At 51.3% G+C, this 26,218-nt stretch overlaps 2 protein-coding genes across 6 annotated transcripts in view; one reads left to right on the forward strand and one right to left on the reverse strand.

Moving 5' to 3' along the window:
* CFAP44 (cilia and flagella associated protein 44) overlaps positions 1-6,256 on the reverse strand; it is a 64,749-nt gene extending 58,493 nt beyond the window's left edge. For both annotated transcript variants that reach the window (XM_083171527.1, XM_083171526.1), the window contains exons 1-3: positions 6,011-6,256; positions 2,387-2,488; positions 965-2,273 (exon numbers count right to left, since the gene is read on the reverse strand). In XM_083171527.1, the coding sequence (XP_083027653.1) occupies positions 965-2,273; positions 2,387-2,488; positions 6,011-6,041 (1,442 nt within the window). In that variant the 5' untranslated portion in view covers positions 6,042-6,256. The remainder of the gene's footprint in view (positions 1-964; positions 2,274-2,386; positions 2,489-6,010) is intronic.
* Positions 6,257-6,819: 563 nt separating this feature from the next.
* Positions 6,820-25,642, forward strand: COX17 (cytochrome c oxidase copper chaperone COX17). Of its 4 annotated transcripts, none has more exons than XM_083171530.1 (4): positions 6,820-6,964; positions 8,853-9,014; positions 24,970-25,079; positions 25,457-25,642. In XM_083171530.1, exons 2-3 carry the CDS (start codon positions 8,896-8,898, stop codon positions 25,052-25,054), a joined length of 204 nt encoding a protein of 67 aa, XP_083027656.1. In that variant the 5' UTR covers positions 6,820-6,964; positions 8,853-8,895; the 3' UTR covers positions 25,055-25,079; positions 25,457-25,642. The 4 variants fall into 4 exon arrangements, with proteins under 4 accessions (XP_083027656.1, XP_083027657.1, XP_083027655.1 ...); XM_083171531.1 differs by having other exon boundaries at positions 6,842-6,964; positions 8,857-9,014; XM_083171529.1 differs by having other exon boundaries at positions 6,845-6,984.
* Positions 25,643-26,218: the final 576 nt, after the last annotated feature.

A 26,218-nucleotide genomic window follows, 5' to 3' on the forward strand; every position in this document is an offset into this window, starting at 1 on the left:
CTAGTGGTTGCAATATTATCTCATCAGTGTCTCCCAGTGGTTGGAATATTATCTCATCAGTGTCTCCTAGTGGTTGGAATATTATCTCATCAGTGCTTCCTATTGGTTGGAATATTATCTAATCAGTGCCTCCTAGTGGTTGGAATATTATCTCATCAGTGCCTCCTAGTGGTTGGAATATTATCTCATCACTGCCTTCTAGTGGTTGGAATATTATGTTATCAGTGCCTCCTAGTGGTTGGAATATTATGTCATCAGTGTCTCCTAGTGGTTGGAAGATTATCTCATCAGTGCCTCCTAGTGGTTGGAATATTATGTCATCAGCTCCTGCTAGTGGTGGGAATATTATGTCATCAGTGCCTTCTAGTGGTTGCAATATTATATTATTAGTGCCTCCTAGTGGTTCGGTGAATAATCTGATCTGAGACTGGAGTTTCTGGCACAGCTATGGTGTCTCCTAGTGACCCTAGTGCACAGATACTGCTGCACTAAGTGACAGCAAGAGAGTAGGGGGCCCAGATAGAGACTGCACACCCCTTCTTCTATTAATATGCCCCTCACCTGGAAAAAAAAAATCATGAGGTAATGGGGGGGGGGGGGGGGGGGGGGCGGCTGCAAAATGTTCAATGTGTAGCAAGATTCTGATTGTGGTGCACAAATAATAAACTCACTACTCTCCCATGGTTGAAAGATATGGGAGATGATGCAACAAGACTTTTTTTCCTGCCAAGCAAGGTCTCACTACTCTCCTACAGGAATAAGGTTGCAGATGATGCTTTCCTGCACAGGAAACCACCATCCACATATAAGAAGGTTATAAGCGGTGATGATGGAACTATACTATTGTCTCCTGTACAGCAGACCCCCAATACATCCATACAGGAAAGTAGATGTAGGAGATTATCCAACTATACTATGTCATGCTGTATAACAGATCACCACTTTCTTGCAGGAAGAAGGATACAGTAGTTGAAGGACTTTGCCGGGGATTCCAGAGTCTGGCGAGATGTAAGGCTGGGAGCAGATACTATCATAATCATAGAAAAAGTCCTCTGGGATTGTATCCTCTGTCTGCTCTGATGTCTCCTCTTCATCTTCTAAAGGTTTAGAACCTTCAGCTAGGTTAGGGTCCTCGGATAGATTAGTGTCTTCTGACAGTTTAGGTTCTTCTACTAGGTTAGTGTCTTCTGCCAATTTAGGATATTCTACTAGGTTAGGTTCCTCAGCTAGGTTAGGTGCCTCAGTTAAATTAAGTGCCTCAGCTAGGTTAACATTTTCTGCTATGGTAGGATCTCCTGCTAGGTTAGATTCCTCTGCAAGATTAGCCTCTTGTACTAGGTTAGGTTCCTCTGCTAGATTAGTCTCCTCTTCTAGATTAGGTTCCTCTGCTAGATTAGTATCTTCTGATAGGTTAGGTTCCCCTGCTAGATTAGTATCTTCTGATAGGTTAGGTTCCCCTGCTAGATTAGTTTCCTCTGCTAGTTTAGGTTCCTCTGCTAAATTAGCATCTTCTGTTATGTTGGGTCCCTCTGCTAGAGTAGCATCTTCTAAAATGTTAGGTTCATTTGCTAGGTTAGTCTTCTCTACTAGATTTGTTTCCTCTGCTAGGTTAGGTTCCTCTGCTAAATTAGTATCCTCTGCTAGGTTATGATCCTCTGCTAGGTTAGGTTCCTCTGCTAGGTTAGGTTCCTCTGATGGGTTAGGATCTTCTACTAGGTTAGGTTCATCTTCTACATTAGCACCATCTGCTAGATTAGTTTCAACTAGATTAGGACCTTCTGCTGGGTTAGAGTACTCTGCTAGGTTAAGTTCCTCTGCTAGGTTAAGTTCCTCTGCTAGGTTAGGTTCCTCTGCTAGGTTAGGTTCCTCTGCTAGGTTAGGTTCCTCTGTTGGGTAAGGTTCATCTGTTGGGTAAGGTTCATCTGCTGGGGTAGAGTCCTCTGCTGGGTTAGAGTCCTCTGCTGGGTTAGGTTCCTCTGCTGGGTTAGAGTCCTCTGCTAGGTTAGAGTCCTCTGCTAGGTTAGGTTCCTCTGCTGGGTTAGGTTCCTCTGCTAGGTTAGGTTCCTCTGCTGGGTTAGGTTCCTCTGCTGGGTTGGGTTCCTCTGCTAGGTTAGGTTCCTCTGCTAGGTTAGGTTCCTCTGCTGGGTTATGTTCCTCTGCTAGGTTAGAGTCCTCTGCTAGGTTAGGTTCCTCTGCTAGGTTAGGTTCCTCTGCTGGGTTAGATTCCTCTGCTAGGTTAGGGTCTTTTCCAGAGGATGATTCTGTAACCTGGCCTAATGTAATAAAAACAACATAAAATTAATTATAGCAATATAAATATATAGTATACAATATATTACACATTAGTATAAACTAATTGTTGATAAGATACAGGTACTGTTCTCACCATCGATGGTTGTCTCCTGGGCAGATGTTTCAGAGTCAGAGAGAGGTATATCTTCAGCACTCTTATCTTCACTTTCCGCCTCTTTATGGCTGGTGGCCATATCTATAGAACAGAAACAGAATCACCCATTACCCTTTAGAATGTAAGCTCTCACGAGCAGGGCCCTCTCTCCTCATAAGCTTTTCTTAGTATATATCTCTGCCACCCTAATACATGCATCAGTGTCCTGCCCCCTGATGCAACTGTCCTTATTTATCATGTACCTGTCCTAAATTGCCTTCTACGGTAATTCGTTATGGCATACGATGCAATACGATTTTTATCGATTTTTTTCGATTTTTGCTCAAAAATCGTATGTGATCGCATCGGATGCCATACGATGGCATACGATGCGATGCGATGGCACCCGATTTTGCACTGAAATGCATCAAAATGCATTGAAATGTGTATTAAACTTGTGAAATGCCCCCAAATGCCATTTTTCATAGTGCACCACCCCCACTATCAACGTCAACCCAAAGCGTGGCGAGCGGCGGCGGTACGCGTCCTACGACCTTTTCAAACCCCCACTATCCACGTCGGCGTGGAGTTGAGAATAGAAAGTGTGGCGAGTGCAGCGAGCCACCGAGCCCGAAGCGTGGCGAGCGCAGCGAGCCCCGCGAGGGGACGCGGATACCTTCACAGCTATACACGTCCCCTCGCGGGCTTCACAGGTATCCTCGTCCGCTCGCCACGCTTCGGGCTCGGTGGCACGCTGCGCTCGCCACACTTTCTATTCTCAACTCCACGCCGACGTGGATAGTGGGGGTTTGAAAAGGCCTTAGGACGCGTACCGCCGCCGCTCGCCACGCTTTGGGTTGACGTTGATAGTGGGGGTGGTGCACTATGAAAAATGGCATTTGGGGGCATTTCACAAGTTTAATACACATTTCAATGCATTTTGATGCATTTCAGTGCAAAATCGGGTGCCATCGCATCGCATCGTATGCCATCGTATGGCATCCGATGCGATCGCATACGATTTTTGAGCAAAAATCGAAAAAAATCGATAAAAATCGTATTGCATCGTATGCCATCGTATGCCACTACATATGGCATACGATGCCATACGATGGGAGCCGTGATACTCCACAAGTACCTTAAAAGGTGATCTCCCTGACACCCCCAAGAGTCTCGCTATGTCCCTAATCCCTGGTAGGCATACCACAGCTGAGCATCTATGTCATCACTCTCAACATGGATTAAACACTGGGAGTGATGGGAAAGGAGGACGTGTGCCACAAGAAAATGGCCGCCACTCTATAGCACTCTGAATGCTGCTACATGATGTGTGCTGCATTACAGGGCATGTGTGGCACACTGCATGAACCCCGTGTAAGGGAGAGAGGGTCATAACAGATGCTAGAACATGGTACAGTGCAGCATATTTTTAATATATAGGTCAAACCTGTGGTGATATTATATGTGCTGAACTGTGCAACTGCTTTTGGGCTGATTTACAGACACACATCTCTCAGACGGAGCAGTAGTGCCTCTTGTACACTGCGACATCTCCACTTGCCAGCCGTGACATCATAACACTGTGTTACAGAGACTCTGATGTCATCATCATGACATCATCAACTGCTGAAATCAGCAGAGTATTGTAATAATCAGAAATTCCCTGTGACCCTTCCCCCTCCCAAATGTATAAATCTATGCACTGGTGTCACAGAATCCATGTTCCCCATATCTGCCCTGTTACCTGCACAACTTCTGCCATCTAGCTTAGTATCTGTGTAAATGTGTCTGACATCCTCCGTATTAATCCCGGGCACCCATCTGCACAGTGGTGTATATAATACGTGACGTCTAAGATCCCCAGGACTCTGACACTCTCAGTAACACAATGTAGTGATCAGGGCTTAAAGTAGTCTCGGAGAGGTGGTGGAAGTCATGTCCCGCGGAACAGCGGTCTTATAAGGAAGAGGGGTGCGGTTACACAGTTGTACCCCAAATTCATATTATGCTAGCACAATCATATTCACATTAGACAGCATGTAGTGCCCCTGATTTATATTACACCACATAGTAGTGCACCTTATTCACTTTATGACACACAGTATTGCCCCTTATTCACATTACATCACTTATTAGTGCCCTTTATTGATGTTAGGCTACACTAGGCATGTTGAAACTATGGCCCTCCAGCTGCTGTGAAACTACAAGTCCCATCATGCATTGCCACAGTTTTAGTATAAGGGAATGCTAAAACAATGGCAAGGCATGCTGGAATGTGTAGTTCACAACAGATGGAGGGCCACAGTTTGGATATGACTGGCCTACACAGTAGTACTCCTCTTACATGTATTCCACACAGTAGTGTCACTTATATACAATGCCCACAGTAGTAGTGTGCCTTACACATAATTCCCACAGTAAAATCCCATGGAAAAAGAAGCAGCTGGAACAGGGTTTTCTGTTGGACTTATTGTGCAGGGTTCTAGTTCCCCCTACCATTAGAGGTGGTGGAACTTATGGGAAGCACAACCAGTCATTGGGGGAAATTTACTAAGATGTGTATTCTACTTCACATGTGATGTTGCTATAGGCAACCAATCAGATCTTGTCTACTATCTTCTAGAGCACAGGTCTTCAACCTGTGGCCCTCCAGATGTTGTGGAACTACATATCCCAGTATGCCCTGAGGGTTTTTGGCATGCTCTTATAGAAAAAAATGTGGCAATGCATGTTGGAACATGTAGTTTCACAACATCTGGAGGGCCGCAGGTTGACGACCCATGTTCTAGAGGGTTCTTAGTAAATTTCCCCCATGCATACACTGAGCAGCACATGGAGGTTGGGATAATATTACAGCTATAAATAAATAACGATAAGAGGCAAGGCAATGAACTACGGGCGCCGCTGGCTGAGCTGACAGGCGACCCAGGCAGCAGTGAGCGCTGAGCTGGTCCCGCTATGTGCATATCTAATGAGTGGGGACCCAGAGCAGTGCATATTTAATGAGCGGGTCCCCGCCCTGTGCATATGTAATGAATGGGATCCGCTCATTACCTATGCATGGTGCGGGGACGCCTCAATCAATATGCACTGCACTGGGTCCCCGCTCATTAGATATGTACAGGGCGGGACCAGCTCAGCGCTCACTGCTGCCTGGGTCGCCTGTCAGTTCAGCCTGCCACGGCCACCACAGACCCCGTTGGTACCGCTCCCCCAAGCCGCCGCAGGGTCTGCCACATACATAGCTACGCCACTGATCTGCGGGGTTCCATAATAACACTGGCTGGCATAGGGAAGAGAGGGTACACAATGGCACTGGTCATATAATCTTGTTCTCTATCCTCCTCTCCCTCAAGTAACTCTCATTAGAGCTGAAGCAGAACAAAGTATCACAGCCAAGGCCCTGGGTAATACTGTAATAGGAACTGCAGGACAATGTCACATAGATAAATACGTGTGTGTGTATGCGGTTGTGTGGTGTGTGTGTGTGTGTGTGTGTGTGTGTGTGTGTGTGTGTGTGTGTTTGTATGTGGGGTGTATGTGTATGTATGTATGTATGTATGTATGTATGTATAAGTGGTGTGTGTGTGTGTGTTGTGAGATCAGCCCCCCACTGTCCCCTACCTGTCCCTGCTGCCTCCTCCTTGGCCGCCATCTTTGTTGGCGCCGTTGCTACGATACCAGGGACCCGGCCGGCATCATGAGGTCACCGTGGTAACGGTATCACGTGAACAGCAGGCGGCACTTGCCACCCTAGGGCCGGCCCCAGCACTCTGTTGGACTCTAAGATTGTAGGGCTAGAGAGTGGCCACTAGGTGGCGCTGCTCTGGCGTGCAGCTATATAGGACGGAGAGCAGGTGGCGCTGCGAGACATTTGTCCGTGCCTAGGGGCTGCAGTTACAAAGGATGGGCGTTAGATGGCGCTGCCGGACATATATCTGGATCTGAGAGGCTGCAGTTACAGTAGGCGGACACCAGGTGGCGCTGCCGTACATGTGACTGACTACCTGTATCTGTAGTGGTGTACTAACACTAGGTGGCGCTGTGTGGCTGCAATAACAGCTGGTGGACACCGCTCAGCAGCGCTATATGGCTGCAGTTACAGTAGGTGGATACCAGGTGGCGCTGCATCTGTAGTAGTGTGCTAACACTAGGTGACGCTGTGTGGCTGCAATAACAGCTGGTGGACGCCGCTCAGCAACGCTATATGGCGGCAGTTACAGCGGGCGGACACCAGGTGGCGCTGCCGGACATGTGACTGTGTGGCTGCATCTGTAGTAGTGTGCTGACACTAGGTGGCGCTGTGTGGCTGCAATAACAGCTGGTGGACCCGCTCAGCGCTATATAGTAGGTGGACACCAGGTGGCGCTGCCGGACATGTGACTAAATACCTGCATCTATAGTAGTGTGCTGACACTAGGTGGCGCTGTGTGGCTGCAATAACAGCTGGTGTACGCCGCTCAGCAGCGCATATGGCAGCAGTTACAGCGGGCGGACAGCAGGTGGCGCTGCTGGACACTCTCCCACTATAGTCACGTTATTACCGGCGGCAGCAGCAGTTCCGGGACCACACAGCTCGTGAGTGGCGCATGTTACATGTATGTTACATGATTATTGCATAATTCTGTTTACACCCGGTAGAACACGGGCGCAGCTGCTCTTACGTCTCCATATATAGCCAGGAGCCTGGGGGGGTGGCAGCGTATCTAGTATGTGTTACATGTTAGTAGCATGTTGTGTGTGTGTTCTGGGAGAGCATGTGCACTGGATCACACATGTGTCATGTGTCCGTGTTGGTGGGAGGGGGCCGGTGTGATATGCACAGGTGTAGGGGGCAGCCGGGCTGAAGGAGCCAGAGGTCAGTTATGTAACATGGAGAGGGGGCCGTGACATGCTACATGTCTAGCACATGGGATGTGGGTCATGTATGTAGGGACAGCTATGTTGTCTCTATCACTTCAACATGGTAGGACGGAAACTTGCTTAGGCCCAAAGACATGGGAAGGTCATAGATGTCATGCCCTAGTGCCCATGTGGTGCTGGTGCCCATGGGGTGGGACTGTGCTGGGGTCCCTGATACCCACGGGTGGGAAGTTGCTGGGGTCCTGTGTGCCAGGTAAGATGCCCAGGGGGTAGACAGTGCCCAGTGTGTGCTGGGGCGGTTCTGGTGCCCATGGGGTGGGGTTGTCTTGGTGCCCAAATGGGTGGGGCTGGGGTCCTGTGTGCCAGGTAAGATGCCCAGAGGGTAGACAGTGCCCAGTGTGTGCTGGGTACAGAGGCGCAGCAGGTGTGTGGAGACGCTATCTCTGCTGGCACACGTGTTATTGCAGAGTTTTATAATGTGTCATGTGTGCAGCACAGTTACATTATACTGGTAGCGTCCTGTATGGGAATGTGGGCATTAGGTCCGCGCTGCCAGCGGGCACAGACGTGGTGTTTGTGCTGCTGATCTGTTACAGGCCGTCAGGCAGAGTCTGTGGATCTATGTTTAGACCAGAGCTGGCTGTGCTCATGTTACACCTGATCCTGCTTCATCTGCGGCCAGTGGGTGTGGGGGAAATAATTTACACCAGAAGGAGCCCTTCACACACCGGTGTATTTGCTGGCCCAGGGTCCACTGTCAGCGTCCTGTGTATCTGCTGTCCCAGCGCCTGCTGTCAGCATCCCATTTACCTGCTGTCAGCATCCCATGTACCTGTTGTCCCAGTGCCCACTGTCAGCATCCCATGTACCTGTTGTCAGCATCCTGTGTATCTGCTGTCCCAACGCCCGCTGTCAGCATCCCATGTACCTGTTGTCCCAGTGCCCGCTGTCAGTGTACCATGTACCTAATGTCCCAGTGCCCGTTATCACATCCCTTGTACCCATTGTCAGTGTCCTATGTACCTGCTGTCCCAGGGCCCCATGTACCCGCAATTAGGGTCCCATGTACCTGTTGTCCCAGTGCCCACTATCCGTGTCCCATGTACCTGTTGTCCCAGTGCCCACTATCCGCGTCCCATGTACCTCTTGTCAGCATCCTGTGTATCTGCTGTCCCATTGCCCGCTGTCAGTGTACCATGTACCCACTGTCCCAGCGCCCGTTGTCAGTGTCCTATGTACCTGCTGTCCCAGCGTCCCATGTACCCGCTATTAGGGTCCCATGTACCTGCTGTCCCAGCGCCCACTGTCAGCATCCCAGGTACCCGCTGTCAGTGTCCCATGTTCTGCTGTCCCAGCACCCACTCACTGTCAGCATCCCATGTACCCGCTGCCCCAGCGTGTGCGGTCAGCATCCCATGTACCAGCTGCCCCAGCGTCCCATGTACCCGCTGCCCTAGCACCCGCTGTCAGCGTCCTGTAAGTCCCTTCTGTTTCTGTATAACATGATGACCAGTCACTGTATTATATATCGGACATTATATAGAATTGCAGGGCCACAGCAGACATTGTGTATTTGTGGACTAACCGCTGTTTCTACTGGCAGCCAGACCTTACCACCAGCACCGAAGCGGCGATACCATCCCACCATGTCTAGCTTGGCGGCAGCGAGTTGTGAGTCCACGTCTGCAAGCGCAGAAACCCCGGAGAAGAAGCCGCTAAAGCCATGTTGTGCGTGTCCGGAGACAAAGAAAGTGCGGGACGCCTGGTAAGTAACGTTAGTGCCCCCCAATCTTGGTGCCGCTACCCTGTGCACCCCTAGATGTTTCATCATAGCCCACCCGCAGGGTTGCTATAACTTGTCCTGACCATAGTCTTCTGTGTGATCAGTACCGGCGGCTCCAGCTCTTATTGGGGATAATCCATGTTTCCGTGTCAGACAGTCTCCTGTTGCGGAGCTGGTCACAGGCCTTCCCATAACCCAGTGGTTCCCAAACTTTTTGGAATCACGGCACCCCAAGAGTATCAGAATATTTTTCAGGGCACCCAAAAGTTTGTTACCAAGAATAAAAAATAATAATAATTACTGTAAATTAAGTACTGTAAGTTGTGCTTAAATGTCATCCTTACAGTACTGTAGATCCAGTTACAGTACTGTATGTAGTAAGGAACATGATTCACTTCTGTTTATACGCATACAGTACAGTATTTTATACTTGAAAGCCACAAGCACTGATTTTGCCCATTACATTGACCATAAACAATTTGAATTGGTTCTGGCCACCAACCTGAGGCACCCCTGCAAGTGCTCTGAGGCACCCCTGGGAGCCTAGGCGCACAGTTTGGGAACCACTGCCATAACCCCTTTTCTATGACTACAATAACAGGCGTGTAATTCTGCCCCAAACTGGAAACCCGATATTTGTGCAGTTAGACAGAAATGTGGAATATTGGTTACCTGGGATCCGGTGCCGCCCGGAGGCTGTGCTCGCTGTGTCGGCAGCTTGGTAGAGAACGGCATGTCGGTATAATCAGAGCCCAGACCGGGGGGAGCAGAGTATGTTTAATATAGGGGCTGTGAGGACAGTGGTGCACAGACCGGGGGGAGCAGAGTATGTATAATATAGGGGCTGTGAGGACAGTGGTGCACAGACCGGGGGGAGCAGTGTATTTATAATATAGGGGCTGTAATCACAGGTTAGTGGCCTGCGGGGTCCTAGCACAGAAGCTGTGAGGACAGTGGTACACAGACCTGGGGGAGCAGTGTATGTATAATATAGGGGCTGTGAGGACAGTGGTACACAGACCTGGGGGAGCAGTGTATGTATAATATAGGGGCTGTGAGGACAGTGGAACACAGACCGGGGGGAGCAGAATATGTATAATAGGAATCGGTACATCTGTCAAAATGAACTTAGGTCTACAGTCATTAAGTCTACAGTCATTAGGTCGACCGGCTGGAAGGTCGACCTGATTTAAGGTCGACATGGGCCAAGGTCGAAATGACTTGAGGTCGAATTTGCATAAAGGTTGACATGAGGAAGGTCGACTGGTCATAAGGTCGACATGGGTTTTTCACTTTTTTATCCGAATGTCGACAGTCGACATGGACACAGTTGGCAATGAGAATCGGACCCTCGCATCGCTCGCAATGCATCGGGCACGGTGGCTCGCTTCGCTCGCCACAGCTTTAATAACCTCCTCCACGCCCTAGTGGATGGTAGGGCATGAAATACCGCCTGTTGGCACATGTCGGCTCAAAAAAACTGTGAAAAACCTCATGTCGACCTTATGACCAGTCGACCTTCCTCATGTCGACCTTTATGCAAAGTCGACCTTTATGCAAATTCGACCTTAAGTCATGTCGACCTTGGCCCATGTTGACCTTAAGTCAGGTCGACCTTCCTGCCAGTCGACCTAGTGGGGTCGACCTAATGACTGTAGACCTAAGTTCATTCTAATAGATGACCGCTTCCCGTATAATATAGGGGCTGTGAAGACAGTGGTGCACAGACCGGGGGGAGCAGAGTATTTATAATATAGGGGCTGTGAGGACAGTGGTACACAGACCGGGGGGGGAGCAGAGTATGTATAATATAGGGGCTGTGAGGACAGTGGTGCACAGACCGGGGGGAGCAGGGTATGTATAATATAGGGGCTGTGAGGACAGTGGTACACAGACCGGGGGGAGCAGGGTATGTATAATATAGGGGCTGTGAGGACAGTGGTACACAGACCGGGGGAGCAGAGTATGTATAATATAGGGGCTGTGAGGACAGTGGTGCACAGACCGGGGGAGCAGAGTATGTGTAATATAGGGGCTGTGAGGACAGTGGTGCACAGACCGGGGGAAGCAGAGTATGTATAATATAGGGGCTGTGAGGACAGTGGTGCACAGACCGGGGGGAGCAGAGTATGTATAATATAGGGGCTGTGAGGACAGTGGTGCACAGAGTATGTATAATATAGGGGCTGTGAGGACAGTGGTGCACAGACCGGGGGAGCAGAGTATGTATAATATAGGGGCTGTGAGGACAGTGGTACACAGACCGGGGGGAGCAGAGTATGTATAATATAGGGGCTGTGAGGACAGTGGTGCACAGACCGGGGGAGCAGAGTATTTATAATATAGGGGCTGTGAGGACAGTGGTACACAGACCGGGGGGGGAGCAGAGTATGTATAATATAGGGGCTGTGAGGACAGTGGTGCACAGACCGGGGGGAGCAGAGTATGTATAATATAGGGGCTGTGAGGACAGTGGTACACAGACCGGGGGGAGCAGGGTATGTATAATATAGGGGCTGTGAGGACAGTGGTGCACAGACCGGGAGGGCAGAGTATGTATAATATAGGGGCTGTGAGGACAGTGGTGCACAGACCGGGGGGAGCAGAGTATGTATAATATAGGGGCTGTGAGGACAGTGGTGCACAGACCGGGGGGAGCAGAGTATGTATAATATAGGGGCTGTGAAGACAGTGGTGCACAGACCGGGGGAGCAGAGTATGTATAATATAGGGGCTGTGAGGACAGTGGTACACAGACCGGGGGGAGCAGAGTATGTATAATATAGGGGCTGTGAGGACAGTGGTACACAGACCGGGGGGGAGCAGAGTATGTATAATATATGGGCTGTGAGGACAGTGGTACACAGACCGGGGGGAGCAGAGTATGTATAATATAGGGGCTGTGAGGACAGTGGTACACAGACCGGGGGGGAGCAGAGTATGTATAATATAGGGGCTGTGAGGACAGTGGTACACAGACCGGAGGGAGCAGAGTATGTATAATATAGGGGCTGTGAGGACAGTGGTGCACAGACCGGGGGGAGCAGAGTATGTATAATATAGGGGCTGTGAGGACAGTGGTACACAGACCGGGGGGAGCAGAGTATGTATAATATAGGGGCTGTGAGGACAGTGGTGCACAGACCGGGGGGAGCAGAGTATGTATAATATAGGGGTTGTGAGGACAGTGGTACACAGACCGGGGGGAGCAGGGTATATATAATATAGGGGCTGTGAGGACAGTGGTACACAGACCGGGGGGAGCAGAGTATGTATAATATAGGGGCTGTGAGGACAATGGTACACAGACCGGGGGGGGCAGAGTATGTATAATATAGGGGCTGTGAGGACAGTGTTGCACAGACCGGGGGGAGCAGAGTATGTATAATATAGGGGCTGTGAGGACAGTGGTGCACAGACTGGGGGAAGCAGAGTATGTATAATATAGGGGCTGTGAGGACAGTGGTGCACAGACCGGGGGGAGCAGAGTATGTATAATATAGGGGCTGTGAGGACAGTGGTACACAGACCGGGGGGAGCAGAGTATGTATAATATAGGGGCTGTGAGGACAGTGGTGCACAGACCGGGGGGAGCAGAGTATGTATAATATAGGGGCTGTGAGGACAGTGGTGCACAGACCGGGGGGAGCAGAGTATGTATAATATAGGGGCTGTGAGGACAGTGGTACACAGACCGGGAGGGCAGAGTATGTATAATATAGGGACTGTGAGGACAGTGGTGCACAGACCGGGGGGAGCAGAGTATGTATAATATAGGGGCTGTGAGGACAGTGGTACACAGACCGGGGGGAGCAGAGTATGTATAATATAGGGGCTGTGAGGACAGTGGTACACAGACCGGGAGGAGCAGAGTATGTATAATATAGGGGCTGTGAGGACAGTGGTACACAGACCGGGGGGAGCAGAGTATGTATAATATAGGGGCTGTGAGGACAGTGGTGCACAGACCGGGGGGAGCAGAGTATGTATAATATAGGGGCTGTGAGGACAGTGGTACACAGACCGGGGGGAGCAGAGTATGTATAATATAGGGGCTGTGAGGACAGTGGTACACAGACCGGGAGGAGCAGAGTATGTATAATATAGGGGCTGTGAGGACAGTGGTACACAGACCGGGGGGAGCAGAGTATGTATAATATAGGGGCTGTGAGGACAGTGGTGCACAGACCGGGGGGGGGGGGGAGCAGAGTATATATAATATAGGGGCTGTGAGGACAGTGGTGCACAGACCGGGGGAGCAGAGTATGTATAATATAGGGGCTGTGAGGACAGTGGTACACAGACCGGGGGGAGCAGAGTATGTATAATATGGGGGCTGTGAGGACAGTGGTACACAGACCGGGGGGAGCAGAGTATGTATAATATAGGGGCTGTGAGGACAGTGGTGCACAGACCGGGGGGAGCAGAGTATGTATAATATAGGGGCTGTGAGGACAGTGGTGCACAGACCGGGGGGAGCAGAGTATGTATAATATAGGGGTTGTGAGGACAGTGGTGCACAGACCGGGGGAGCAGAGTATGTATAATATAGGGGCTGTGAGGACAGTGGTACACAGACCGGGGGGAGCAGAGTATGTATAATATAGGGGCTGTGAGGACAGTGGTACACAGACCGGGGGGAGCAGAGTATGTATAATATAGGGGCTGTGAGGACAGTGGTACACAGACTGGGGGAGCAGAGTATGTATAATATAGGGGCTGTGAGGACAGTGGTGCACAGACCGGGGGGGGGCAGAGTATGTATAATATAGGGGCTGTGAGGACAGTGGTACACAGACCGGGGGGAGCAGAGTATGTATAATATAGGGGCTGTGAGGACAGTGGTGCACAGACTGGGGGGAGCAGAGTATGTATAATATAGGGGCTGTGAGGACAGTGGTGCACTGACCGGGGGGAGCAGAGTATGTATAATATAGGGGCTGTGAGGACAGTGGTGCACAGACCGGGGGGAGCAGAGTATGTATAATATAGGGGCTGTGAGGAGCAGAGTATGTATAATACAGGGGCTGTGAGGACAGTGGTGCACAGACTGGGGGGAGCAGAGTATGTATAATATAGGGGCTGTGAGGACAGTGGTACACAGACCGGGGGGGAGCAGAGTATGTATAATATAGGGGCTGTGAGGACAGTGGTACACAGACCGGGGGGAGCAGAGTATGTATAATATAGGGGCTGTGAGGACAGTGGTACACAGACCGGGGGGAGCAGAGTATGTATAATATAGGGGCTGTGAGGACAGTGGTGCACAGACCGGGGGGAGCAGAGTATGTATAATATAGGGGCTGTGAGGACAGTGGTGCACAGACCGGGGGGAGCAGAGTATATATAATATAGGGGCTGTGAGGACAGTGGTACACAGACCGGGGGGAGCAGAGTATGTATAATATAGGGGCTGTGAGGACAGTGGTGCACAGACCGGGGGGAGCAGAGTATGTATAATATAGGGGCTGTGAGGACAGTGGTACACAGACCGGGGGGAGCAGAGTATGTATAATATAGGGGCTGTGAGGACAGTGGTGCACAGACCGGGGGAGCAGAGTATTTATAATATAGGGGCTGTGAGGACAGTGGTACACAGACCGGGGGGGGAGCAGAGTATGTATAATATAGGGGCTGTGAGGACAGTGGTGCACAGACCGGGGGGAGCAGAGTATGTATAATATAGGGGCTGTGAGGACAGTGGTACACAGACCGGGGGGAGCAGGGTATGTATAATATAGGGGCTGTGAGGACAGTGGTGCACAGACCGGGAGGGCAGAGTATGTATAATATAGGGGCTGTGAGGACAGTGGTGCACAGACCGGGGGGAGCAGAGTATGTATAATATAGGGGCTGTGAGGACAGTGGTGCACAGACCGGGGGGAGCAGAGTATGTATAATATAGGGGCTGTGAAGACAGTGGTGCACAGACCGGGGGAGCAGAGTATGTATAATATAGGGGCTGTGAGGACAGTGGTACACAGACTGGGGGAGCAGAGTATGTATAATATAGGGGCTGTGAGGACAGTGGTGCACAGACCGGGGGGGGGCAGAGTATGTATAATATAGGGGCTGTGAGGACAGTGGTACACAGACCGGGGGGAGCAGAGTATGTATAATATAGGGGCTGTGAGGACAGTGGTGCACAGACTGGGGGGAGCAGAGTATGTATAATATAGGGGCTGTGAGGACAGTGGTGCACTGACCGGGGGGAGCAGAGTATGTATAATATAGGGGCTGTGAGGACAGTGGTGCACAGACCGGGGGGAGCAGAGTATGTATAATATAGGGGCTGTGAGGAGCAGAGTATGTATAATACAGGGGCTGTGAGGACAGTGGTGCACAGACTGGGGGGAGCAGAGTATGTATAATATAGGGGCTGTGAGGACAGTGGTACACAGACCGGGGGGGAGCAGAGTATGTATAATATAGGGGCTGTGAGGACAGTGGTACACAGACCGGGGGGAGCAGAGTATGTATAATATAGGGGCTGTGAGGACAGTGGTACACAGACCGGGGGGAGCAGAGTATGTATAATATAGGGGCTGTGAGGACAGTGGTGCACAGACCGGGGGGAGCAGAGTATGTATAATATAGGGGCTGTGAGGACAGTGGTGCACAGACCGGGGGGAGCAGAGTATATATAATATAGGGGCTGTGAGGACAGTGGTACACAGACCGGGGGGAGCAGAGTATGTATAATATAGGGGCTGTGAGGACAGTGGTGCACAGACCGGGGGGAGCAGAGTATGTATAATATAGGGGCTGTGAGGACAGTGGTACACAGACCGGGGGGAGCAGAGTATGTATAATATAGGGGCTGTGAGGACAGTGGTGCACAGACCGGGGGAGCAGAGTATTTATAATATAGGGGCTGTGAGGACAGTGGTACACAGACCGGGGGGAGCAGGGTATATATAATATAGGGGCTGTGAGGACAGTGGTACACAGACCGGGGGGAGCAGAGTATGTATAATATAGGGGCTGTGAGGACAATGGTACACAGACCGGGGGGGGCAGAGTATGTATAATATAGGGGCTGTGAGGACAGTGTTGCACAGACCGGGGGGAGCAGAGTATGTATAATATAGGGGCTGTGAGGACAGTGGTGCACAGACCGGGGGGAGCAGAGTATGTATAATATAGGGGCTGTGAGGACAGTGGTGCACAGACCGGGGGGAGCAGAGTATGTATAATATAGGGGCTGTGAGGACAGTGGTACACAGACCGGGGGGAGCAGAGTATGTATAATATAGGGGCTGTGAGGACAGTGGTGCACAGACCGGGGGGAGCAGAGTATGTATAATATAGGGGCTGTGAGGACAGTGGTGCACAGACCGGGGGGAGCAGAGTATGTATAATATAGGGGCTGTGAGGACAGTGGTGCACAGACCGGGGGGAGCAGAGTATGTATAATATAGGGGCTGTGAGGACAGTGGTACACAGACCGGGAGGGCAGAGTATGTATAATATAGGGGCTGTGAGGACAGTGGTGCACAGACCGGGGGGAGCAGAGTATGTATAATATAGGGGCTGTGAGGACAGTGGTACACAGACCGGGAGGGCAGAGTATGTATAATATAGGGGCTGTGAGGACAGTGGTGCACAGACCTGGGGAGAGCAGAGTATGTGTAATATAGGGGCTGTGAGGACAGTGGTACACAGACCGGGGGGAGCAGAGTATGTATAATATAGGGGCTGTGAGGACAGTGGTACACAGACCGGGGGGAGCACAGTATGTATAATATAGGGGCTGTGAGGACAGTGGTACACAGACCGGGGGGAGCAGAGTATGTATAATATAGGGGCTGTGAGGACAGTGGTACACAGACCGGGGGGGAGCAGAGTATGTATAATATAGGGGCTGTGAGGACAGTGGTGCACTGACCGGGGGGAGCAGAATATGTATAATATAGGGGCTGTGAGGACAGTGGTACACAGACCGGGGGGAGCAGAGTATGTATAATATAGGGGCTGTGAGGACAGTGGTGCACAGACCGGGGGGAGCAGAGTATGTATAATATAGGGGCTGTGAGGACAGTGGTACACAGACCGGGGGGAGCAGAGTATGTATAATATAGGGGCTGTGAGGACAGTGGTACACAGACCGGGAGGAGCAGAGTATGTATAATATAGGGGCTGTGAGGACAGTGGTACACAGACCGGGGGGAGCAGAGTATGTATAATATAGGGGCTGTGAGGACAGTGGTGCACAGACCGGGGGGAGCAGAGTATGTATAATATAGGGGCTGTGAGGACAGTGGTACACAGACCGGGGGGAGCAGAGTATGTATAATATAGGGGCTGTGAGGACAGTGGTACACAGACCGGGAGGAGCAGAGTATGTATAATATAGGGGCTGTGAGGACAGTGGTACACAGACCGGGGGGAGCAGAGTATGTATAATATAGGGGCTGTGAGGACAGTGGTGCACAGACCGGGGGGGGGGGAGCAGAGTATATATAATATAGGGGCTGTGAGGACAGTGGTGCACAGACCGGGGGAGCAGAGTATGTATAATATAGGGGCTGTGAGGACAGTGGTACACAGACCGGGGGGAGCAGAGTATGTATAATATGGGGGCTGTGAGGACAGTGGTACACAGACCGGGGGGAGCAGAGTATGTATAATATAGGGGCTGTGAGGACAGTGGTGCACAGACCGGGGGGAGCAGAGTATGTATAATATAGGGGCTGTGAGGACAGTGGTGCACAGACCGGGGGGAGCAGAGTATGTATAATATAGGGGTTGTGAGGACAGTGGTGCACAGACCGGGGGAGCAGAGTATGTATAATATAGGGGCTGTGAGGACAGTGGTACACAGACCGGGGGGAGCAGAGTATGTATAATATAGGGGCTGTGAGGACAGTGGTACACAGACCGGGGGGAGCAGAGTATGTATAATATAGGGGCTGTGAGGACAGTGGTACACAGACCGGGGGGAGCAGAGTATGTATAATATAGGGGCTGTGAGGACAGTGGTGCACAGACCGGGGGGGGGGCAGAGTATGTATAATATAGGGGCTGTGAGGACAGTGGTACACAGACCGGGGGGAGCAGAGTATGTATAATATAGGGGCTGTGAGGACAGTGGTGCACAGACCGGGGGGAGCAGAGTATGTATAATATAGGGGCTGTGAGGACAGTGGTGCACTGACCGGGGGGAGCAGAGTATGTATAATATAGGGGCTGTGAGGACAGTGGTGCACAGACCGGGGGGAGCAGAGTATGTATAATATAGGGGCTGTGAGGAGCAGAGTATGTATAATACAGGGGCTGTGAGGACAGTGGTGCACAGACTGGGGGGAGCAGAGTATGTATAATATAGGGGCTGTGAGGACAGTGGTACACAGACCGGGGGGGAGCAGAGTATGTATAATATAGGGGCTGTGAGGACAGTGGTACACAGACCGGGGGGAGCAGAGTATGTATAATATAGGGGCTGTGAGGACAGTGGTACACAGACCGGGGGGAGCAGAGTATGTATAATATAGGGGCTGTGAGGACAGTGGTGCACAGACCGGGGGGAGCAGAGTATGTATAATATAGGGGCTGTGAGGACAGTGGTGCACAGACCGGGGGGAGCAGAGTATGTATAATATAGGGGCTGTGAGGACAGTGGTACACAGACCGGGGGGAGCAGAGTATGTATAATATAGGGGCTGTGAGGACAGTGGTGCACAGACCGGGGGGAGCAGAGTATGTATAATATAGGGGCTGTGAGGACAGTGGTACACAGACCGGGGGGAGCAGAGTATGTATAATATAGGGGCTGTGAGGACAGTGGTACACAGACCGGCGGGAGCAGAGTATGTATAATATAGGGGCTGTGAGGACAGTGGTGCACAGACCGGGGGGAGCAGAGTATGTATAATATAGGGGCTGTGAGGACAGTGGTGCACAGACCGGGGGGAGCAGAGTATGTATAATATAGGGGCTGTGAGGACAGTGGTGCACAGACCGGGGGGAGCAGAGTATGTATAATATAGGGGCTGTGAGGACAGTGGTACACAGACCGGGGGGAGCAGAGTATGTATAATATAGGGGCTGTGAGGACAGTGGTACACAGACCGGGGGGAGCAGAGTATGTATAATATAGGGGCTGTGAGGACAGTGGTGCACTGACCGGGGGGAGCAGAGTATGTATAATATAGGGGCTGTGAGGACAGTGGTACACAGACCGGGGGAGCAGAGTATGTATAATATAGGGGCTGTGAGGACAGTGGTACACAGACCGGGGGGAGCAGAGTATGTATAATATAGGGGCTGTGAGGACAGTGGTGCACAGACCGGGGGGAGCAGAGTATGTATAATATAGGGGCTGTGAGGACAGTGGTACACAGACCGGGGGGGAGCAGAGTATGTATAATATAGGGGCTGTGAGGACAGTGGTGCACAGACCGGGGGGAGCAGAGTATGTATAATATAGGGGCTGTGAGGACAGTGGTACACAGACCGGGGGGAGCAGAGTATGTATAATATAGGGGCTGTGAGGACAGTGGTGCACAGACCGGGGGGAGCAGAGTATGTATAATATAGGGGCTGTGAGAACAGTGGTACACAGACCGGGGGGAGCAGGGTATGTATAATATAGGGGCTGTGAGGACAGTGGTACACAGACCGGGGGAGCAGAGTATGTGTAATATAGGGGCTGTGAGGACAGTGGTGCACAGACCGGGGGGAGCAGAGTATGTATAATATAGGGGCTGTGAGGACAGTGGTGCACTGACCGGGGGGAGCAGAGTATGTATAATATAGGGGCTGTGAGGACAGTGGTGCACAGACCGGGGGGAGCAGAGTATGTATAATATAGGGGCTGTGAGGAGCAGAGTATGTATAATACAGGGGCTGTGAGGACAGTGGTACACAGACCGGGGGGAGCAGAGTATGTATAATATAGGGGCTGTGAGGACAGTGGTGCACAGACCGGGGGGAGCAGAGTATGTATAATATAGGGGCTGTGAGGACAGTGGTGCACTGACCGGGGGGAGCAGAGTATGTATAATATAGGGGCTGTGAGGACAGTGGTGCACAGACCGGGGGGAGCAGAGTATGTATAATATAGGGGCTGTGAGGAGCAGAGTATGTATAATACAGGGGCTGTGAGGACAGTGGTGCACAGACTGGGGGGAGCAGAGTATGTATAATATAGGGGCTGTGAGGACAGTGGTACACAGACCAGGGGGAGCAGAGTATGTATAATATAGGGGCTGTGAGGACAGTGGTACACAGACCGGGGGGGAGCAGAGTATGTATAATATAGGGGCTGTGAGGACAGTGGTACACAGACCGGGGGGAGCAGAGTATGTATAATATAGGGGCTGTGAGGACAGTGGTACACAGACCGGGGGGAGCAGAGTATGTATAATATAGGGGCTGTGAGGACAGTGGTGCACAGACCGGGGGGAGCAGAGTATATATAATATAGGGGCTGTGAGGACAGTGGTACACAGACCGGGGGGAGCAGAGTATGTATAATATAGGGGCTGTGAGGACAGTGGTGCACAGACCGGGGGGAGCAGAGTATGTATAATATAGGGGCTGTGAGGACAGTGGTACACAGACCGGGGGGAGCAGAGTATGTATAATATAGGGGCTGTGAGGACAGTGGTACACAGACCGGCGGGAGCAGAGTATGTATAATATAGGGGCTGTGAGGACAGTGGTGCACAGACCGGGGGGAGCAGAGTATGTATAATATAGGGGCTGTGAGGACAGTGGTGCACAGACCGGGGGGAGCAGAGTATGTATAATATAGGGGCTGTGAGGACAGTGGTGCACAGACCGGGGGGAGCAGAGTATGTATAATATAGGGGCTGTGAGGACAGTGGTACACAGACCGGGGGGAGCAGAGTATGTATAATATAGGGGCTGTGAGGACAGTGGTACACAGACCGGGGGGAGCAGAGTATGTATAATATAGGGGCTGTGAGGACAGTGGTACACAGACCGGGGGGAGCAGAGTATGTATAATATAGGGGCTGTGAGGACAGTGGTGCACTGACCGGGGGGAGCAGAGTATGTATAATATAGGGGCTGTGAGGACAGTGGTACACAGACCGGGGGAGCAGAGTATGTATAATATAGGGGCTGTGAGGACAGTGGTACACAGACCGGGGGGAGCAGAGTATGTATAATATAGGGGCTGTGAGGACATTGGTGCACAGACCGGGGGGAGCAGAGTATGTATAATATAGGGGCTGTGAGGACAGTGGTACACAGACCGGGGGGAGCAGAGTATGTATAATATAGGGGCTGTGAGGACAGTGGTGCACAGACCGGGGGGAGCAGAGTATGTATAATATAGGGGCTGTGAGGACAGTGGTACACAGACCGGGGGGGAGCAGAGTATGTATAATATAGGGGCTGTGAGGACAGTGGTGCACAGACCGGGGGGAGCAGAGTATGTATAATATAGGGGCTGTGAGAACAGTAGTACACAGACCGGGGGGAGCAGGGTATGTATAACATAGGGGCTGTGAGGACAGTGGTACACAGACCGGGGGGAGCAGAGTATGTATAATATAGGGGCTGTGAGGAGCAGAGTATGTATAATATAGGGGCTGTGAGGACAGTGGTACACAGACCGGGGGAGCAGAGTATGTATAATATAGGGGCTGTGAGGACAGTGGTGCACAGACCGGGGGGAGCAGAGTATGTATAATATAGGGGCTGTGAGGACAGTGGTGCACAGACCGGGGGGGGGAGCAGAGTATGTATAATATAGGGGCTGTGAGAACAGTGGTACACAGACCGGGGGGAGCAGAGTATGTATAATATAGGGGCTGTGAGGACAGTGGTACACAGACCGGGGGGAGCAGAGTATGTATAATATAGGGGCTGTGAGGACAGTGGTACACAGACCGGGGGGGAGCAGGGTATGTATAATATAGGGGCTGTGAGGACAGTGGTGCACAGACTGGGGGGAGCAGAGTATGTATAATATAGGGGCTGTGAGGACAGTGGTGCACAGACCGGGGGGAGCAGAGTATATATAATATAGGGGCTGTGAGGACAGTGGTACACAGACCGGGGGGAGCAGAGTATGTATAATATAGGGGCTGTGAGGACAGTGGTGCACAGACCGGGGGGAGCAGAGTATGTATAATATAGGGGCTGTGAGGACAGTGGTGCACAGACCGGGGGGAGCAGAGTATGTATAATATAGGGGCTGTGAGGACAGTGGTACACAGACCGGCGGGAGCAGAGTATGTATAATATAGGGGCTGTGAGGACAGTGGTGCACAGACCGGGGGGAGCAGAGTATGTATAATATAGGGGCTGTGAGGACAGTGGTGCACAGACCGGGGGGAGCAGAGTATGTATAATATAGGGGCTGTGAGGACAGTGGTGCACAGACCGGGGGGAGCAGAGTATGTATAATATAGGGGCTGTGAGGACAGTGGTACACAGACCGGGGGGAGCAGAGTATGTATAATATAGGGGCTGTGAGGACAGTGGTACACAGACCGGGGGGAGCAGAGTATGTATAATATAGGGGCTGTGAGGACAGTGGTACACAGACCGGGGGGAGCAGAGTATGTATAATATAGGGGCTGTGAGGACAGTGGTGCACTGACCGGGGGGAGCAGAGTATGTATAATATAGGGGCTGTGAGGACAGTGGTACACAGACCGGGGGAGCAGAGTATGTATAATATAGGGGCTGTGAGGACAGTGGTACACAGACCGGGGGGAGCAGAGTATGTATAATATAGGGGCTGTGAGGACATTGGTGCACAGACCGGGGGGAGCAGAGTATGTATAATATAGGGGCTGTGAGGACAGTGGTACACAGACCGGGGGGAGCAGAGTATGTATAATATAGGGGCTGTGAGGACAGTGGTGCACAGACCGGGGGGAGCAGAGTATGTATAATATAGGGGCTGTGAGGACAGTGGTACACAGACCGGGGGGGAGCAGAGTATGTATAATATAGGGGCTGTGAGGACAGTGGTGCACAGACCGGGGGGAGCAGAGTATGTATAATATAGGGGCTGTGAGAACAGTAGTACACAGACCGGGGGGAGCAGGGTATGTATAACATAGGGGCTGTGAGGACAGTGGTACACAGACCGGGGGGAGCAGAGTATGTATAATATAGGGGCTGTGAGGAGCAGAGTATGTATAATATAGGGGCTGTGAGGACAGTGGTACACAGACCGGGGGAGCAGAGTATGTATAATATAGGGGCTGTGAGGACAGTGGTGCACAGACCGGGGGGAGCAGAGTATGTATAATATAGGGGCTGTGAGGACAGTGGTGCACAGACCGGGGGGGGGAGCAGAGTATGTATAATATAGGGGCTGTGAGAACAGTGGTACACAGACCGGGGGGAGCAGAGTATGTATAATATAGGGGCTGTGAGGACAGTGGTACACAGACCGGGGGGAGCAGAGTATGTATAATATAGGGGCTGTGAGGACAGTGGTACACAGACCGGGGGGGAGCAGGGTATGTATAATATAGGGGCTGTGAGGACAGTGGTGCACAGACTGGGGGGAGCAGAGTATGTATAATATAGGGGCTGTGAGGACAGTGGTGCACAGACCGGGGGGAGCAGAGTATGTATAATATAGGGGCTGTGAGGACAGTGGTGCACAGACCGGGGGGAGCAGAGTATGTATAATATAGGGGCTGTGAGGACAGTGGTGCACAGACCGGGGGGAGCAGAGTATGTATAATATAGGGGCTGTGAGGACAGTGGTACACAGACCGGGGGGAGCAGAGTATGTATAATATAGGGGCTGTGAGGACAGTGGTACACAGACCGGGGGGAGCAGAGTATGTATAATATAGGGGCTGTGAGGACAGTGGTACACAGACCGGGGGGAGCAGAGTATGTATAATATAGGGGCTGTGAGGACAGTGGTGCACTGACCGGGGGGAGCAGAGTATGTATAATATAGGGGCTGTGAGGACAGTGGTACACAGACCGGGGGAGCAGAGTATGTATAATATAGGGGCTGTGAGGACAGTGGTACACAGACCGGGGGGAGCAGAGTATGTATAATATAGGGGCTGTGAGGACATTGGTGCACAGACCGGGGGGAGCAGAGTATGTATAATATAGGGGCTGTGAGGACAGTGGTACACAGACCGGGGGGAGCAGAGTATGTATAATATAGGGGCTGTGAGGACAGTGGTGCACAGACCGGGGGGAGCAGAGTATGTATAATATAGGGGCTGTGAGGACAGTGGTACACAGACCGGGGGGGAGCAGAGTATGTATAATATAGGGGCTGTGAGGACAGTGGTGCACAGACCGGGGGGAGCAGAGTATGTATAATATAGGGGCTGTGAGAACAGTAGTACACAGACCGGGGGGAGCAGGGTATGTATAACATAGGGGCTGTGAGGACAGTGGTACACAGACCGGGGGGAGCAGAGTATGTATAATATAGGGGCTGTGAGGAGCAGAGTATGTATAATATAGGGGCTGTGAGGACAGTGGTACACAGACCGGGGGAGCAGAGTATGTATAATATAGGGGCTGTGAGGACAGTGGTGCACAGACCGGGGGGAGCAGAGTATGTATAATATAGGGGCTGTGAGGACAGTGGTGCACAGACCGGGGGGGGGAGCAGAGTATGTATAATATAGGGGCTGTGAGAACAGTGGTACACAGACCGGGGGGAGCAGAGTATGTATAATATAGGGGCTGTGAGGACAGTGGTACACAGACCGGGGGGAGCAGAGTATGTATAATATAGGGGCTGTGAGGACAGTGGTACACAGACCGGGGGGGAGCAGGGTATGTATAATATAGGGGCTGTGAGGACAGTGGTGCACAGACTGGGGGGAGCAGAGTATGTATAATATAGGGGCTGTGAGGACAGTGGTACACAGACCGGGGGGAGCAGAGTATGTATAATATAGGGGCTGTGAGGACAGTGGTGCACTGACTTGTATTATTACATCTCCCCCTCTGTCTCCAGCATCATTGAGAAGGGAGAGGAGCACTGCCAGGAGCTGATCGAGGCTCACAAGGAATGCATGAGATCGCTGGGGTTCAAGGTGTGACGGTGGCCGGAGGCCGGAGTGTGTGGTAAGAACCCTCTGCCCTTATACTGTTGAGGTGTGTACACACTTGTACAATTTAGACTATATAGTGCAGATCTACACTATATAGTCTATGCAGCCAAGACTTTCTGCATGAGATCCAGATGAGAGTTTGACTATATATGGATCTCATGCAGATTGTACAAGTGTGTACACACCATTAAATCTGATCGCTCTGTGATTCAGCAGCATCCGTACAGTCAGATAATGCTGCTCTGCCAGGTTCTAGCTACCACTCCCGGTGCTGTGCCAGTAGGGGGCAGTGTGCAGGTGATGGAGGACATACGTGTGTGTGTGTGTGTGTGTGTGCGCTGCGTGTACGGACACAGGGAAACCATAATAATTTGCCTTCATCTCTTTCAGGGATTGATCTTGTGTGCGGTGTGGAAGTTATAACTTATTTCTTATGATGGAACCTGCGCTGCAGCTGCAGAATGGGGCAGATGAGTCTGGATGCGGAATACAGATTGGACCTGACCTCCAGCTATAACGTCATTGTTACAAAGTTTTATTTTTGAACTATAATAAAGAAAAGTAAATGAATAAGAATCATTGTTTGTATAATGTCTTCTTAGATCGGTTACTAGATTTGGTCTTATACAGGATACAGGCTGCTGTGTCCTCTGCCAGCCTTGCCACGCTCTCACCATCCATCGCCCTGCATGGGGACATAGGCACAATACATGCACCAGAGACACTGGTATTCTGGGTCAGATTCAGCAAGGCAGTCATTGCTATAGGAGTCTGTGCAGGGTAAATACTGACTGCTTTTGCATGTAGCCCGCAGAGGTTAGACAGCTTTGTTGTTACAATATAATTTAGATCTTATGATGCCCATACACATGGGATATATTGGATGTCATTTCGACAAATTACGTGTAACCCGACACGACGTGCAGGCCCACCGGTTATATCTCGCATCACCAGATATGTGCTGCATGTATGATCACACGTGGTTTATAAACACACTCCCTTGCAATGTGACATACAAAAGGCCACCCAGTCTTTTGAACAATATTTTGAAATTCTGCCGCCCGCACCCCTGACCACTGCCAGCTACCGCCACCGGTCTCCTGCCCAGTTCCAGCACCTGATGTGTAACGTCGCACATTGGGTGGAGGGAAA

This window comes from Crinia signifera, chromosome 2 (genome assembly GCF_055691185.1).
Source record: "Crinia signifera chromosome 2, ASM5569118v1, whole genome shotgun sequence".
NCBI classification, from domain to species: domain Eukaryota; kingdom Metazoa; phylum Chordata; class Amphibia; order Anura; family Myobatrachidae; genus Crinia; species Crinia signifera.